This window comes from Setaria italica, chromosome I, assembly GCF_000263155.2.
Source record: "Setaria italica strain Yugu1 chromosome I, Setaria_italica_v2.0, whole genome shotgun sequence".
In the NCBI taxonomy this organism is placed as follows: Eukaryota; Viridiplantae; Streptophyta; class Magnoliopsida; order Poales; family Poaceae; genus Setaria; species Setaria italica.
Window position 1 is genome coordinate 1,630,159 of NC_028450.1, and position 16,074 is coordinate 1,646,232.

General features: G+C 45.6%; 3 protein-coding genes across 3 annotated transcripts; 1 reads left to right on the forward strand and 2 right to left on the reverse strand.

Annotated features, from left to right (window-relative positions):
- Nucleotides 1–1,729: 1,729 nt before the first annotated feature.
- On the reverse strand, nt 1,730–4,416 carry LOC101781111 (heavy metal-associated isoprenylated plant protein 32). The gene is made up of 3 exons (XM_004951260.3): nt 4,064–4,416; nt 3,756–3,831; nt 1,730–3,625 (listed from the first exon to the last, which is right to left on the reverse strand). The coding sequence occupies exons 1-3, from the start codon at nt 4,091–4,093 to the stop codon at nt 2,211–2,213; spliced, it is 1,521 nt and encodes a 506-aa protein (XP_004951317.1). The 5' UTR covers nt 4,094–4,416; the 3' UTR covers nt 1,730–2,210.
- Nucleotides 4,417–6,822: 2,406 nt separating this feature from the next.
- On the forward strand, nt 6,823–10,434 carry LOC101780710 (transcription initiation factor IIA subunit 2). The gene is made up of 4 exons (XM_004951259.3): nt 6,823–7,006; nt 7,394–7,525; nt 7,617–7,667; nt 10,075–10,434. The coding sequence occupies exons 2-4, from the start codon at nt 7,397–7,399 to the stop codon at nt 10,222–10,224; spliced, it is 330 nt and encodes a 109-aa protein (XP_004951316.1). The 5' UTR covers nt 6,823–7,006; nt 7,394–7,396; the 3' UTR covers nt 10,225–10,434.
- A 52-nt stretch (nt 10,435–10,486) lies between these two features.
- On the reverse strand, nt 10,487–14,439 carry LOC101781508 (DEAD-box ATP-dependent RNA helicase 58, chloroplastic). Its single transcript, XM_004951261.4, has 10 exons — nt 13,855–14,439; nt 13,665–13,758; nt 13,444–13,557; nt 13,257–13,352; nt 12,861–12,965; nt 12,589–12,747; nt 12,421–12,489; nt 11,918–12,007; nt 11,041–11,181; nt 10,487–10,954 (listed from the first exon to the last, which is right to left on the reverse strand). The coding sequence occupies exons 1-10, from the start codon at nt 14,067–14,069 to the stop codon at nt 10,667–10,669; spliced, it is 1,371 nt and encodes a 456-aa protein (XP_004951318.1). The 5' UTR covers nt 14,070–14,439; the 3' UTR covers nt 10,487–10,666.
- Between the last annotated feature and the right edge of the window lie 1,635 nt (nt 14,440–16,074).

Sequence of the window (16,074 nt, forward strand, 5' to 3'; positions counted from 1 at the left end):
TCGTTCATGCCTGCCGGAGTGCCGGTCCCCAGCAAATAGGGCCCTGTTTAGTTACTCCCAACTCCCAACTTTGACACTATGCAAAAAGAAGATTCCCCATCACATCAAACTTGCGGTACATGCATGGAGTACTAAATGTAGATGAAATTAAAAACTAATTGCACAGTTTTGTTGTACTTTGCGAGACGAATCTTTTGAGCCTAATTAGTCAATATTTGGACAATAATTCACAAATACAAACGAAACGCTACAGTGTGCTACAGTGCTGTAACAGTAATTTGGCACCTCCCAAATTCCCCAACTAAACAAGGCCTAGAATTCGGCGCCCTGGTACGGAGCAAAGAAAGCGCCACGAAATCCAGAGGAGACGGATCCGCCACTCAGCAACAGCTACCGCCGAATATACAAATACCATGCGAATAAACTTATCCCACCATGAAATAGTTTTCTCACACTGTTAGTACCTTCTTTTTTCTAACTCCACTAGGCTGCATTCGTTTCAGACAGACACCAAAAGAAATGGTAACCTGTTACTGTTAGTATACTGCTCAGGTGCAGGAGCAGGTGTGACAATCCAAAATTTGTCTGGCCTGACACCAAAATTTTGTTGACAGCATACACATAACTCTTCATTTGGCAGTCCATAGCAAGTCAAACTCATGGAAATTTGAGGTGCGACGAAGGAATATCCGGAAATTACGATTCAGTGCGCCGGTTTCAACCGTTTCTGACATCGAAAAGACCTTTCCCCAGGGAAATCGAAACCTGTCCCGAGAATTAGCAATGCAATTCCTCATCCCCTTCATCCGTCGACCGTGTTCTTGCATGCGGTAGGTAGCGCGTCAGCAAGTTCATCCATTGCATTGAAAGAAATCCCTGTAGCATGTAAACAGAGTCTCCCCCCCCCCCCCCCAGAAATGTAAAGCCAAATCCTGTTCGTTAGGCTTGATCAGGCAGCAAAGTTTGCACAGAAAGAAGTCCTGGTTGAATTATGCAGGGCGTATCAAACAATCTTTTATTTTGCTCGCAAGATCGGTGTATAAATTTCATAAGTACTGAAACAATGAGCCCAACATAAGTTGAGGTGGCTGGCTGGAAGGAACAAGTTCAATGACAAACACACAAAGGGTATACAGCCATAAAATGGAAAAGGCTTTAATCCCTTTTTTTTTTGGCACAACTGGAATTTACTTCTGTGGAAGCAAGCCTTTTGTTCAAAGCGAGCTGTATTTTGCAAACATAAATTTATATAAAAAAAAGTTAATATGCCTCCTGAGCATATGTAGGTGCAGGTGAGGGCAGTGGAAACGGGAGCACGGAATTTCATATCCCTCCTGAGCAAACTTTCAAGCTCTCATAAGAGCACATTGTTGAAAATTTCAACAACAATTTATTCAGGGCCCACCATAAGGTCAAATTTGGCCACACATTGTCAGTGTGTCACTAACAGAATTGATCAGGTTCTTATGGAGAAAAAACGATATGGGATGAATTTAAATGCACAAATGAGTTGAGATTGCAACTACAGAGCAGATGGATCTACAATTTTGAATTGGTAGATATCCAGACCGAAAGCAATTGCAGCTGGCCTTGTACCAAAATAAAAGAACTGCACCTTTGGTGCTGCAAAATGCACGGAAAAATGCAAGCTCAGATCAAGAAATGAGCATGTACAGCATCAAAAGGTTTTAGGTTCAGTGACAGCGCCACAGGACCAAACCAAGCACCATTATTGTAGAACTTCCATGACCATTATATAGTTAGAATGGAAACCACAACATATATGCACACTGAGTTACTGAGATTGACAATATTGATCTACCATCAGCCCACCTTATGAAGCAAGAAGGGATGAAGCCACAAGCACCGCCCCTATTGAGTGGTGGCTATAAAGGCAATCATCATCATCATCATCTCCTCTCTTATGACAACTATCCATAATTACTATACCTACCTTCGCATTCAAGGAAGTTCCTTTTCTCCAAAGAAAGGCGGAAAATAAGATAAGAACAAAAGAGAAAGAGAAAAGGGAAAGGAGGATAGGTTCTAGCTGGGGACTCATTTCTCATGTATACTAATTCATCCATCCAAGGAGTTTCAACCATGGTGAATTGGTGATGCTGATCGACGATCGCCTTCAGTTCCTTCACTTGATTCACTTTGATCAGAGCAGCAAGATGAAGCAACAGGCCTGGATCTCTTCCCCCACCTCACATCACTGAGCAGCTGTTGGGGTTCTCATCGCTGAAGATGTTGTAATTGTCGGTGTGCGAGTGCGGCGGCATTGGGTAGGCCATCGGGTAATGCATCGGTGGGCGGCCGTAGCCGTAGTAACCGGCGCCGCCGTGGCCGTGGTGGTGGTGGCCATGGCCGTGCGGCCCGTGCCCATGGCCATTCATCATCATCATCTGCTGCTGCTGCTGCTGCTGCTGCTGCTGCTGCTGTTGCTGCTGCTGCTGTTGCTGCATCAACATGTACTGCTGCTGAGCCATGGGGTTCCCGGCCGCCGCGGCGGCCTGCAGCATCTCTGCTCCCGACGGCATGCCACCGCCACCACCTGCGTTGGCGCCTCCCTGGTAGAACCCCGGCGCTGGCATGCCCTGTACGGCACCACCGCCACCGCCACCCTGCTGCATGATACCCATGTGCGGGTGGTGGCCCATCGGCATGCTCATGGTCATGGGTCCGCCGCCCATCTGCCCCGCGCCGGGGAAGCCGGCACCACCCATCATGTTAGGCCTCATCATGGCCTGTTGAGGCAGCATGCCGCCCATCGGCCCACCGACACCGACGGCGCCGCCGCCCTTCTTCCCCGGGCCCGGCTGGTTCCCGCCGCCCGGGGCGCCACCCTTCGCATTGTGCGGCTGACCACCGCCCCCGTTCTTACCGCCGCCGTGGTTGGCCTGGCCGTTCCCCTTGATGTGCACGGGGATCTCGTTCCCACCGCCACCCTTCTTTCCGCCGCCGCCACCGTTACCACCCTTCTTGTCGCCCCCGCCGGCGCCAGGCGGCATGGCCATGGGCTTCATCATCATCTTGGGGTCGTCGTAGAAGTCGTCGTCTAGGCCGTCGTCGTCGTAATCGTCCTCGTCGTCGTAGTCGTCGAATTCGTCGTCGAACTCGCTGCCCTCGTCGTCGAAGTTGTCCTCGGGGATGGCGAACTTGACGGACTTGGGGTCCTTGAGCGGCGCGGCCGCTGCGAACGCTGGCATCTTGCCGCCCAACAGCTCCGGCGGGAGCTTCATCCCCTTCATCTGCATCTGATGCTGCAGCTGCTGGAGCTGCTGCGGCGTGGGCTGCGGCATGGATTGCGGCAGCATCATCTTCGCATCCTTCCCCCCGCCGCCGCCACCTCCGCCCTTGTTGTGGCTGCCAACGCCCCCTCCGCCCTTCTGGCCCTTGCCGCCGCCGGCGTCCTTGGAATGGCCCTTGCCGCCGACGTCCTTGGTCTGGCCCTTGCCGCCGCCGCCGCCATGGTGGCCGTTCTGAGGGGCGCCGGGCTTGGCGCCCCACAGCTGGGCGGGCTTGCCGGCCTTGTTGAGCTTCCGGATGATGGTGTCCGGATCCAGCAAGCCGGACACCGTCACCTTCCCCTGCTCCGCGTCGATGCTGCTCTGGTACACGCCTACACAGACCAATTCCATCACACATTCTCGTCAGAAAACGCAGAGCACGCGCTGACAAACAAAATACGCACCAACAAGAAAAACGCAAGCAATCCGCTGTTAAAAGAAACCAGTATTTTTCTTTCTTACCATCGATCTTGTGGAGGGTCTTCTTGACCTTCTTCTCGCACCCATCACAGTGTATGTTGACCCTCAGCACCAGAGTCTAAGAATTTGGGAATCAGAAACGTCACCGCAACAGCAAAACAAAACAAAAGCGATTCCAAGAAACGAAAAAAACACACGGGGGGACAAAGAAGGGAAGGGGGGACACATGCTGCAAACACAAGCAAGCAAAGCCGCCCTCCGCCTGCCTGGCCGGAGAAAATGGCGGCAAGAACAAGAAGAATGGTTGGTTGGTTTGGTGGGTTGAGTTGGGGCGAAGCAAGGTCACGCACCTGCACCTTGAGCACATCCTCCTTGCTCATCCTGGAAACACCACCTCCCAAACGCTACGCCGAAGGCACGGGAGACAGTCTCTGTAACTCAGATCTGGTGCCCGGGAGCGCTCAACAAGCCAGGGGAAGGCGACGAGCGAGGAGGGAGCAGCTGTGGAGCATTTCTGTTCTCTCTCCCAGAGGAAGGAAGCAGCGGGGAGGGTGAGTGATGTTAATGGGGTTGGAGGGCGCAATAATATCTCGCTCACTCCCCTCGCACTAACACACACACACACACACACACACAGTCGCAGGGAGCAGAGAGCGAGAGCTCAAGAGAGGAGAGGAGTGTGGGAGACTGTTGCTGTGGGCTGTGGCCGGCCGCAGCGGCGCAGAGGGAGGGGAGAGAGGTGGCGCGGCGCAGTACAGCGGCATGGCATGGCATGGCATGGCCGCATGGGCTCGCAGCCAAAATTGCATGTGAGGGGGCCACCCTAGGCAGATGCCATGTGACCCTTGTCCCCTGAGCCACGAGCACCAGCCTGCCGCTGCCGCCCTGCACCGCCTGAAACGCCCCGCGCGGTAAACGCGTTTCTACGGGGCGGTAACTCCTCGATAGGAGTACACGTTCCTTCCTTCTTCTGCCCATTTCCTTCTTTCTTTTCCTCAGGAAAGTTCATTCCTCCTCCTACTCTGGTGCCTTTGATCACGTAGACAAATTCGCCAGCAGATCTAAAGTATATTCTGCAACGCGAGGAGGGAAGGGGGAAAAAAGATAAAGGAAGGTTCGAGCGTAAACTCTGGTACATTTTTTTTTCCGGCTACATGTGTAAAGGAAATAAAGAAGATTGCACGGCACGTGCCAGTGGTGAAATTATCTTCTCTTCAGCGTTTATTTGGAGATGATTAAGAGGATATTCAGGCCCAACTGCGGGCCCTTCGACGTCGGTGGGCCGGGAATTTAGTCCCAGATTCCTAGCCCACCAATGCGGATTGGGCCAAGATATAAAACGCCAATATGGTAAGCTGAAAGGAATATTAGTTCCTCGTAAAAAGTTAGAAAACGAAAAAAATAACTAATAAAATTTAGTATTTGAAAAAACTTGTTACAAAGATCCGTAAACATTAGAAAAACAACGCCATCGTTCGTTTTATGGTTTTCTACGTCCATCTATGTAACAGATAATTCAAACCTAAGATCCCACGAGAGTTAAATGCATGTAAAAATCAAAGATTCGTTAATAACACAAGTTACAAGTTCGGGGGTGTTTGGATACACCATGCTAAAGTTTAGCACCTGTCATATCGGATGTTTGATGCTAATTAGGAGTATTAAACATAGACTAATTATAAAACTAATTGTGCAGATGGAGTCTAATTCGCGAGACGAATCTATTAAGCCTAATTAGTCCATGATTTGACAATGTGGTGCTACAGTAACCATTGCTAATGATGGATTATATAGGCTTAATAGATTCATCTCGCGAATTAGCACAGGGGTTCTGCAATTAGTTTTATAATTAGCTCATGTTTAGTCCTCCTAATTAGCACCCGAACCTCCGATGTGGCACTGCTAAAGTTTAGCACCTAGTATCTAAACACCCCATCTAAAGCAATTAGTCCATAATCATCACACCAAGATGATTGCAGTAACAGACGGCATGAGTCCAAAGTTGCTGGACCAGTCGTTGGAAAATTGGTAAAGTTGCCTTTTCTTTTGGCACCTATCTTTTGCAATTTCAGAACATACACAGTTCTGTTACTTTACACATAGGCACCAAGCACCATACGTTCAAAGCTGGTTGAAGAAATGTATGGTACACTCTGAAGCACCTAACCTGGCCCTGCCATGCAAAAAGAGCACAATGCATATTTGATTTAACAAGATATTTATGACTTATGAGGCTGGATATATATGTTCTGAACACTTGCCGTTGACGTGCAAAACACCAAAATCATGTTTGACTCGAGATTATTTGTCTCAGTCTTGGCCTTGCCAACTACAGTAACATATAGTGTCTTTGTCCCAAATAAATTCAATTTGCACTTGTCAAGTTTAAGATAAATAGAGAATTATAAAGGATGGTGGCCAAATAAGGTCACATCAACTACAAAAAGGAAGGTCGCATATTTAAGTGTGGCTTATATTAATAGTTAATGATTCAATTTACAGTGCAGCTAGAAAATGCATGTATAAACAAATGATGAAATGGACTTTAATTTCTTTTCAGATAAAGAATGATCGTATGACTTTTTCCTTTGTAATTTTAATTAGATCGCTGCTTTGCCTCCAAATAATTCATGATATCAAACCAAAAAATATACCTTCAGTATGCTTTTCCCTGATTAATAATCGTATTTTCACAATGACTGCATACTTTTAAGCTACCAAAGTCAATCCTTTTTCATGACACTTGGTTAGCTCCGTCATTTGCTACCGCGACGAGTAAGACTGTTGATGATACATTTTAACAAATATTTTCATAAATATCTATATTACTAGTACCGTGGTAAAAATAACGAATAAGTAAACCAAGGGTAAATATAAGAATTTTGTTGTCTTTTATGAAAATAAAATAAAAAAGTTAGGATGTCTACGGTTGTCCTTGTACGGGCTACAGCTGTATAGAGGAACGGAGGGGTAGAATCGGGAATTGGCACCGCCATCGCGGCCGGATGGAAGAGAAGCGTGGCTTCTAGTTCTCCTCCCCCCCGACCCCTGTTGCGGAACGGAGCCTATATAAGCATCCTATTCCCCTCCACCACTTCTCCTCCGTTCGTATATAAGAATCCAGATTTCGAATTCCAACTCCCCTGCTCCCTCTCCTCCCTCACCACCTCTCGTCGGCGCGATCCCTCCCCCACAAGGCTCCCCGCTCCGCGTCGACGCCGCTGTTAAGGCAGATCCCAAGGGGCCCTTCGTCTTCGCCCTCGTCCGATCCGTCCCCGTCCCGATCCTCGTTGGTAAGAACCTCTCACGTTTCGGTTCCTGAGTTTTCTAGGCGGCCTTTGCTGGGCGCCACGGCCGGATTGCTAATCCGGCCTCCGATCCGCGCGCGGCCGCTGGTGAGCGCCACCGAATTTCAGTTAGGGTTTGCTTGGGGCGTCTCGCGGTTCGTGGTTTGGGGGGACGATTGCGAGGTTGAGCTGAGTGGGGGGATTTCGGTTATTTGGTCTGCGCCCGTGAAATGCGTGCTGGTGTTGTTCGATCAGGAGATGGGATTTTCATCCTGGATGTGCCACCCCATAGCCATCCTAATCACATAATCGTGATCATTCATTAATCTGATAGCCTAAAAACTTCTAATACGATTCTCCGCGGCGTATTCTGATGATGTTGAGGCGTTGCAGGGGATGGCCACCTTCGAGCTGTACCGGAGGTCCACCATCGGCACCTGCCTCACCGATACGCTGGACGAGCTCGTCTCCAGCGGGGCCGTCAGCCCCGAGCTCGCCATTCAAGTTCTTGTGCAGTTCGACAAGGTTTGGCAATGATGGTCTTGAAATTATCACGTCCTGCTGTCAGTTGCTGCTTAGTTGAGTTGGTCTTGATCCTTCTCTTCTATGTCTTTAGTCCATGACTGACGCGCTGGACAGTCAGGTCAAGAGCAAGGTTAACATCAAGGTAGATATTCAATATGTCCTGTTGATTGATATTCCCTCCATTCTATATTTGATAGTACTATTTCCTCTTGGCACAATGACCAAGGAAAACAATCCTACCTATCATCTTACTTATCATCCATTTAATCATGTCATTAACTAGTCCTTGTAAATAAACAATTCATAAGGCATAGACTTCTGGATACCATGTAGCCAATCTTGGTTGGAAGAATGAAGAGTTTGGAAGAATGAAGAGTCACGCATCAGATCCAAGATAACCATTAAACAGATGGATAGTTGAACTGCAATAAGATTATCAAAAGAGAACTTTTCAGATTTAGAAATACGCCTATCAAAAGAGAACGGAGGGAGTATAACAGTGCAACCTTCCCTTCCCCCTTTGGGTGCTATGTTTGGTGTTGTTACTGCTAAAGAAATCATAGGTCTAGAGTTTTGAAGGGATGTTGAGATTCCTTTTCGTTACCTGCCAATATAGCTGTAACGATACAAATCTGTTAGTTATAAGCCACTTCAAATAAAACTGTTCTAGCCAAACAACAGGTGTTTTTTTTTCTTATCTCTTTTTATAAACTAGCAGAACGCATATGGGGTGCAGTTTCAGACTTCTTATGTTTTGTACTTTATGATAAGCACTTAGATAAGGTAGACACCTGTGAAAATTCCTGTTTAACTAATTATCTTGCTACTACAATGTGTCTTTGCTTGTGTTTTATTTTTGCAAGAAATCATGTTATGCACTGCAAATTTATTAGATTCATCCATTCAGAACCGATAAAGGAAAATAATGGGTCTAAAAAACTGTTCCTACTCCATATGTGGACTACATTTTAGTATGCTGCTCAAAATATGGAAGCAAGTGTGTTGGTGTTTACTTGTAGTGTGAAATACACAGATACACTTGCATGTAGGCCTCGCATTCCTTTACTGTTATCCCTTTTATTTTCCATTGCTCTGATATGTGTTAAACTGTGGCTCTGAATTTAGCATTTATTATTTAATAATTCTCTCCTTCAGATTGTGATTGTTACATGCACTATATTGTACCATGACCTAGTTGTCAACTAGCATATATGCTTGCAAGAATTGTTCAAGCGTGCTTTATGGGGTGTTTGGATACGAGGTGCTAAACTTTAGCAGGGTCACATCGGATGTTCGGATGCTAATTAGAAGGACTAAACATGAGGTAATTACAAAACTAATTGCACAAATGGAGTCTAATTCGTGAGATGAATTTATTAAGGTTAATTAATCCATCATTAGCAAATGGTTACTGTAGCACCACATTGTCAAATCATGGACTAATTAGGCTTAATAGATTCGTCTCACGAATTAGACTCCATCTGTACAATTAGTTTTATAATTAGACTATGTTTAATACTCCTAATTAATATCCAAACATCCGATACGACATGTGCTAAAGTTTAGCACGGTGTTCCCAAACACCCCTTAATAATATTTACTATACATATATAGTATCACCAACATCATCATTATAGCCTTGCCATAATATCTTGTGCATGTGTGCACACTGCCTCTATTTTGTCATAAAACAAGTTCAGGTAATGCAGTCCACAGTTCAAGTTACTATGGCTTGTCATTTATCTAAGCCAATAGTACTGCTCAGTGTTCTTGTATGAACAAATTTTTTTTCTTGTGGAAGCAAACCTCGACTTGATTAATTTCCAAATTTGGCATTTGGTTGAACTTTCTGTAGACTTATAACTGAGGCTGTAAATAACTGCAAAACTGAACTTTCCTTACCCAATTTAACGTATGGAATTTAACACAGTTTTTTTCGTTTTAATAATGCTGTGTGTACATGAAAATTCTAGGTAGCTGCCTGCCATATTGCAGGTTTATCTTGCAGTTTGTTAATTTGCACCCTCTTAGCCATTGCAAACCTTATAGAACATATTTTACTTCCAACTGTAACACGTAACTGTCATTAATATGAAAACTAGTATTCTCTTTGTTTTAAACCATGAGACATTTTTTTTGAGGCAAAACGACTTTTTTGTATGATCTAGCATGAACCTAGGTGATATCTTTCTTCGTTGAAGGCGATGTCCTTGCCAATAGCTTCGCATATTGAACTCTTTCTATTATTCACTCAACTTCAAAATATTACCCTGCAAAGACAAGTGCCTTACTGCATATGAGTAGGGGTTGTATGCCTTTGTGGCTTTGCACATGCCTGCCATATGAGTACAGTGTATGTGCTTGCGTTTGATTGCTTAATACTCTACAATCAGTAAGTTGGGGCTTAAATGTTCCAAAATCGATTAAAATGAGTTTCTAAATTGTCTTATATATAAGTGGTTTCAGACTGGCAGATTCCCTCTGTTTAGCACTTCGTTTCATTTTGGCATGAGATGATATATGTAATGACTTTCCTTGTCGCTGTACAGGGCCATCTGCACACCTACAGGTTCTGCGACAACGTCTGGACCTTCATTCTAACAGATGCAACCTTCAAGAGCGAGGAGATTTCAGAAACACTGAGCAAGGTGAAGATCGTGGCCTGCGATTCCAAGTTGCTGCAGCCTCCTCAACCATAAATTGACAGCCGCCTGCTCCATCATGTCAATTGATCCCCGTCCAGCTTAGCTCAGTCGGCTTCTTGACGCTATTCTTGGCGCCACCCAAACTTTCCTAGTTCTCGGGAATTTGCCCCCTCTGAAAGTTGTTTGTGTGAACCTAAACAACCGCCCGTGGCACCAGACTAGAGTACCATGGCTGCCAACTTGTTATCCATACCGCTTATGGAATATGGTTTCGCTCGTTTCTGTTGTTAATTTGGCATGGATGATTCAGGTCTAATATAGTCATGCTTTATGTTGTTGATTTGGCACACATGCTTCAGTCTAATATAATCGTGCTTTGGGTATGCGACCAATAGACAACCCCCAGCTGTCGTTTCATAATCTATTACTTACAATCCAGTGAACTACGCTGCACGAGATGTTAATGACAAATCAGGACCAAATTTGTTATGACAAACTATGACGAGTTAAACGTGAACATGGACTCCAGGGGCAGCTCTTCACAGTGGAATTTGAGCTCATTCTGAAATCTCTGTAACACGAAGTGCTCGTCCTCTGTTATCAAGGTTGTCACACTGCATTCCAACCTGGAGAATGGTTCTCTCCCAGTTCTTCCAGCACGGTGCAGATAGTCAGTCGCGGTCTTAGGAAGGTCAAAGTTGTATATGTGGCTGGTTTGAGGAAGGTCAAACCCTCTGCTTGCTATGTCCGTTGAAACTAGCATGAAACCTCTTCCCATCACTTCCTGCGGACGATACAAATGTCATAGTCAGCCAGTACGGACAACAAAGATGCTGGGCCCTTCAGAAAATGAACTCAGAGGGCGCTTACAGAGAATGAGGCAGCTCGAGCATTGAAATTCATATCTTCTTCCAGAAGAAGCACATCTAGACTTCCCTTGTATGAATTTCTCAGGAATTCAATAACGACGGCTGTTGAAGGAGGATTTCCAGCCTTCTTTGATCTCTCAGACTAAGAAAATAGGTTCAGCAGTTACAAAAACAGAAAGCAAAGATGACGCTGATACAATACTTCATTCATCATCAACAAAACTGCTTAGGACTGGGTGAAAAATAGATACTTCTTTGTTAGTAAACAAACCGGACTTGTTACTTATAATTGTTATAAAATGCCAAAGGTTTAAAAGCTGGTACACAGATTTAGTTTTTAAGGGATCTAAAAGCCTATGAATTGGGCATCGGTTAGTGCACAACAATCGTGGGAACTGAAATTATGGATGTCTCGCTGTATTTGGTGGACCCTGCCTCTACCTCAGACAATGCTAAAAGCCATCACAGGGCCAGATGTTGGTGTTTCCAATGATGAATGGTAGCTGGGGTATTGATTTGCAGAAATATTATAGATTTGAACTGGGCACTTGCCCAGCCATTAGCAAGTGAAAAGGCAAGAAACAAGTTTGCTAAAGTGCAGATGTCAAATTGGGTCATGGCAGAACAGCATCATGGCCCATAACTGCAGCATGCATTGTTCTATATCATTCCATATCATCAGATACAGCCGGTTACTTGTCCAATGACTACTTTGTATTCGCATCTGAGATAATATTGCTGGCCCATCTTGCGATCACAAGGCCAATTGGCACCTCTACTAAGGAAGCACCCAATAGATGACAAAATCCCAATATACTAGAGAAATTTGATAAACAACATGTGGCATGTTATCAAAAGAACTTCATGTGCACGGTTACCTGTTCAGCAACAAATATGATTGCAGACTTTGGTGCATCCCTCTCAAGCAATGATAGTAAAACATGCAGCCTTTCCTTCTTAGTGCAGATCTGCACATTGATTGTGTTGTTATAGTCACTACATTTCAGACAGATTGAAAACAGATCTCTGGAGCAAGGAGGTTAGTTGTGGACCTAGTTGGCCAGTAGGCACTAAATTGTGGGAATGAAAAAAAAAAGGAACAGAGAGGCTGCTTCTATCCATTGGATTAGTTGAAAATTAGAAGAAATGTGCCATGGCTGTGGGTAGGTTCCTACAGGAAAGTACCAACCAAGAAGTAGATCTTGACAATAATATTAATGTACTATATTTTACAACAATGAGCCTGTGGGTGGGCATGCCTACGGTAAGTGCCTACATTTTGTGGGTAAGGGGGAGAAGATTGAAAGGTTTCTTACATGAGCTAAAAGAGGAACTGAAAGCACAGTCATTAAACAATGCACAAAGAATTCGACATGCTCACCACATATTTGTGACATAGGTGCGAAGGCATGGGCTGTACAGGGTTGACATGAACATGAACCACATCACTCTGCACCATGATAAAATAGAATACACAAAAAGAACATTAGCCTTCTTTGAAGTACAAAAAACTTCCCGAAGTTCTGTTCAGTGAAAGTTAATACAACACCTTGGTCCACTTATGCTGCACGCAGTCATGCAGAAAGCGATTGTGCTGAGGGATTGATGCGCTTGCGAATATGGTTTGACGACTGGAGGCTGCTGAATAAGAGGTTAATATTTTGCGAAGAGAGCTCACTTGCTTTGATGATCCAAAAATAAAATCAACCTATAAAGACAAGGTTAGCCGCTAGGCGAATATACTGACACTTAATCAGTGAATGAAGCAAACTCTGCATTTAATTTGGTTGAAGACTGAAGAAAATGGAGTGATGACCTCACCTCATCAATAACTAACACTCTCATGGATTGAAGGGAGAAAGCGCGCCTCTCAACCATTTGACACAAGCTTGGCACGGTAGCTACAATTATTGCAGGGGGCTCTGCCTGGAAATTTACCAATATTATCAGCATGACCGCATCAGTACATCACAGCAGAGAAAAGGAAAACTTAAATAGAACGATCCTTTACATTCCAGTATTAGAGGGTTGTATTAGAGAGTTTCCTTTTAATGTTATGCTATTACTACCAACACTAGAGCCACAAAAGCATACGTCGAATATCAAAGATGGATTGGGACCTAACAATTGAATATCCCTTATTATCCGAAATAAAATGGTCCTAACTAACCAAGCATCGACATAGACACAAACGCACAAAAATATGAAGAGTATTACCTTGACCCAGCTCTTTTGCCTCTTGAGCATGCCACCATCAAGCAAAGCCATGACGGTGCAGGCCTTGGCTGCAAGCAGTCTAGCAACCTTGGTGACCTTGGAGCAGTACAATTATGGAAGCAACTCTGTCAGATAGAATGTAGTGGACAAGCAAATTCCATGGCAAGGAGCAGCAATCAGCACTCACCTGTATGCCAAGCTCCCTTGTGGGGACGACAACAAGTGCTTGCACAGAGGACCTTCTGAAATCGATGGCGGAGAAGACAGACAAGAGATACGCCAGTGTCTTCCCGGAGCCTGTCTACAATAAGCTTGCAATCGTGAAATGAGATAACAAGAATATCTCAGAACATGAACTATTTGGTATAGGAAACAGTTGGGCAAGAAGCCTATCGAGGAGAGGACCACCTGCGCATGGAGAATGCAATCCTGGCCGGACAGCAGAAGCGGCAGGGATTGCTCCTGCACCTCGGTGGGCACGACATACCCAACCTCCTCAGCCCTGAAACGAATAAATTTCAGTTGCTGCCTCCACCGAGAAGGGGAAGGGACCAATTTCATGGCATGATAATGGAAAGCTGTGCGGTTGTGCGTTCACCTCTGTAGGACGTGGTCCGGGACGCGGCCGGCGCAGACCTCGCGGAGGGTGGCGGCGGCGGCGGTAACAGCAGCGGCGCGACGTGGGCCGACGCGGAGATGCAGAGTGAATGGGGCGAGGTGGGTGCCGGGGGTAGGGTTGAAGGTGGTAGTAGGGAGCGGAGGCGCGTAGCCGGAGGGGGGAAAGGCCGCTGCCATGGCTGCCGCGACGGCCATGAGAGAGAACTCAATCCCTTTCGCCTGCTCCACCAGGGGGGAGGAGGATGCAGTTGTGCGCAGCCTCGCACGTGCTCGCTGCCGACGCCGACGCTGACGCCGCCGCCGCGTCCCGTGCGTGTCTCGCCTCGCGCACAACCCCGCCGGACAGCTCCTCGCCGTCGCAGCCTCGCACGTGCTCGCCGCCGCGTCCCGCGCCGCCCCACTGAATGCTAGGGTTATCTGAGGGATGGAAGCGGGAGGTATGGGGAATTTGGGGCGGGCGGTCCGGGGACCACAGGTGTGCTGCGGCCGGAGCTGCGGCCGGAGCAGGCGTCAATGGGGATGGGGATGGGGATGGGGATGTGAGGAGGACGGTCTCTGGCTGTGCTCGTGGCGGGCATCAGACGGCAGGGGCAACGATCGGACGGCGCCACCGCGGTTTAAAAAGTAATCCGCTTTAAATTGCTCAGCTCAACCTGCCACTGACATCTAATCCGCACGCCTCATACAGTCACACGTCGTAACCCTCAACTCAGGAGCCTTTCAAAATACTAGAGGATCTAAACATGATACTCCTCCCTTCCAAATTATAATTCATTTTAATTTTTTTAGTTTATAAATATTATTACAAATTATAATTCATTTTAGTTTCTTAGTTTATAAATATTATTACGCATATAGATATAATGTATGTCTAGGTACATAATAATATCTATGAACCTATAAAAGTCAAAATAACCTACAATTTGAAACGGAGGCGAGTACATATTTAGGTGCATAGAAAAATCTACGAATCATAAAAAGCTAAAACGACTTATAATTTAGGATGGAGGGAGTATAACCCTCCACCCGTGAATTATTTTGATTTGGAGAATTTCGTCCCCTTTTCTCAAATTCTGAATTTCTTTTTTCTTTTCGTTCTCGAGACCAACTAAACGGATAACTTTTATTCCAATTGGATTGAGCCATCTCTACCATTTTCATGCACCCCCTCTCTCTATCTAGAATAGAAGCGCCACCGCTTGCTAGGGTTTTGGCTGTCGGCGGATTCGGGTGCCCGAAACCGCATGAACGGACTCCATGATCCCATTTGAGGTCCCTCCCAGGTAAGCCTTCTCATTCGTCCATTAATCCCTCTCATATTCTATCCAAGATCGATTTGGGGAAGAAGGATGTATGGATAGATATTCGATAGGGCAGATCCGGATGCAACATTTAGATTGTGTGTTCAGGTGTCTCAGTTCAAAGCCATTCTCGAATCTCGATGATGGTAGCTATGTTGATGTGCCACGTAAATATGATGAATGGGTAGTTCGCTCTCAATGTTATACTTTGGAGGAGTTAGAAAAGGACATAGCGGCTAAGGTGAATTGGGGAAGCAACCAATAGGTTGTAATATCTGAATATGACATGGGCAGTGGTGGGGAAAGGAGATTGGTGGATGATAAGGCTTTGACATTTTGTTTCTCTAATAGATAGAATGACAAGAAGATGTTTTTATTTGTTGATGTGGAGAATAAACTTGCAGAATTGCTTTTGAAATCAGTTGTTACGGAAGTCATGAGCAATATGGTCATAGATAATGCTAATGCTAGTGTAACAATAGTATCAAGCAATGAGCCAGCTATTGCACATGTTATTGATTGGGACAATATAAAAATAGCTCCAATTGCAAATGACTAGATAGGTGTTGTTTTCTTTGTGATGGATGAAGATGCAATGTATGAATTTGTTGGTCCAAGAATGGAGGATGAGAGAGCAGAGAAAGCAAGACTTGCATCTAAAAAGGAGAAGGAACTAATATGGACCTAGAGGGTGCGGAGTTGCTAGTTGGTGATCTTATTCCTGGTGAGCATCCAATTATTTATGATAGGGAAGATCCTCCAATTGGACTTGGTTCATGCAGTAGCTGTAAAAGGCAACTGGCAATCCACCTTACCTAGCTATATAGTTCAAATGCTTCCAACGCTATAGCAAATGCTATGAAGGATGTGTATCCTTGGGCAAAGAATAGAGATTGTTT

What these genes read in the sequence shown, in the direction of transcription:
- LOC101781111 (XM_004951260.3), bottom strand. Translation starts at nt 4,093, where the DNA reads ATGAGCAAGGAGGATGTGCTCAAGGTGCAG. An exon ending in AGGATGTGCTCAAGGTGCAG is followed by an intron (nt 3,832 to 4,063) that starts GTGCGTGACCTT and finishes CCAAATTCTTAG; the next exon opens with ACTCTGGTGCTGAGGGTCAA. An exon ending in GACCCTCCACAAGATCGATG is followed by an intron (nt 3,626 to 3,755) that starts GTAAGAAAGAAA and finishes TGGTCTGTGTAG; the next exon opens with GCGTGTACCAGAGCAGCATC.
- LOC101780710 (XM_004951259.3), top strand. Translation starts at nt 7,397, where the DNA reads ATGGCCACCTTCGAGCTGTACCGGAGGTCCACCATCGGCACCTGCCTC. An exon ending in TTCTTGTGCAGTTCGACAAG is followed by an intron (nt 7,526 to 7,616) that starts GTTTGGCAATGA and finishes CTATGTCTTTAG; the next exon opens with TCCATGACTGACGCGCTGGA. An exon ending in AGAGCAAGGTTAACATCAAG is followed by an intron (nt 7,668 to 10,074) that starts GTAGATATTCAA and finishes GTCGCTGTACAG; the next exon opens with GGCCATCTGCACACCTACAG.
- LOC101781508 (XM_004951261.4), bottom strand. Translation starts at nt 14,069, where the DNA reads ATGGCCGTCGCGGCAGCCATGGCAGCGGCCTTTCCCCCCTCCGGCTAC. An exon ending in ATTGCATTCTCCATGCGCAG is followed by an intron (nt 13,558 to 13,664) that starts GTGGTCCTCTCC and finishes AGCTTATTGTAG; the next exon opens with ACAGGCTCCGGGAAGACACT. An exon ending in TGCAGCATAAGTGGACCAAG is followed by an intron (nt 12,490 to 12,588) that starts GTGTTGTATTAA and finishes ATCATGGTGCAG; the next exon opens with AGTGATGTGGTTCATGTTCA.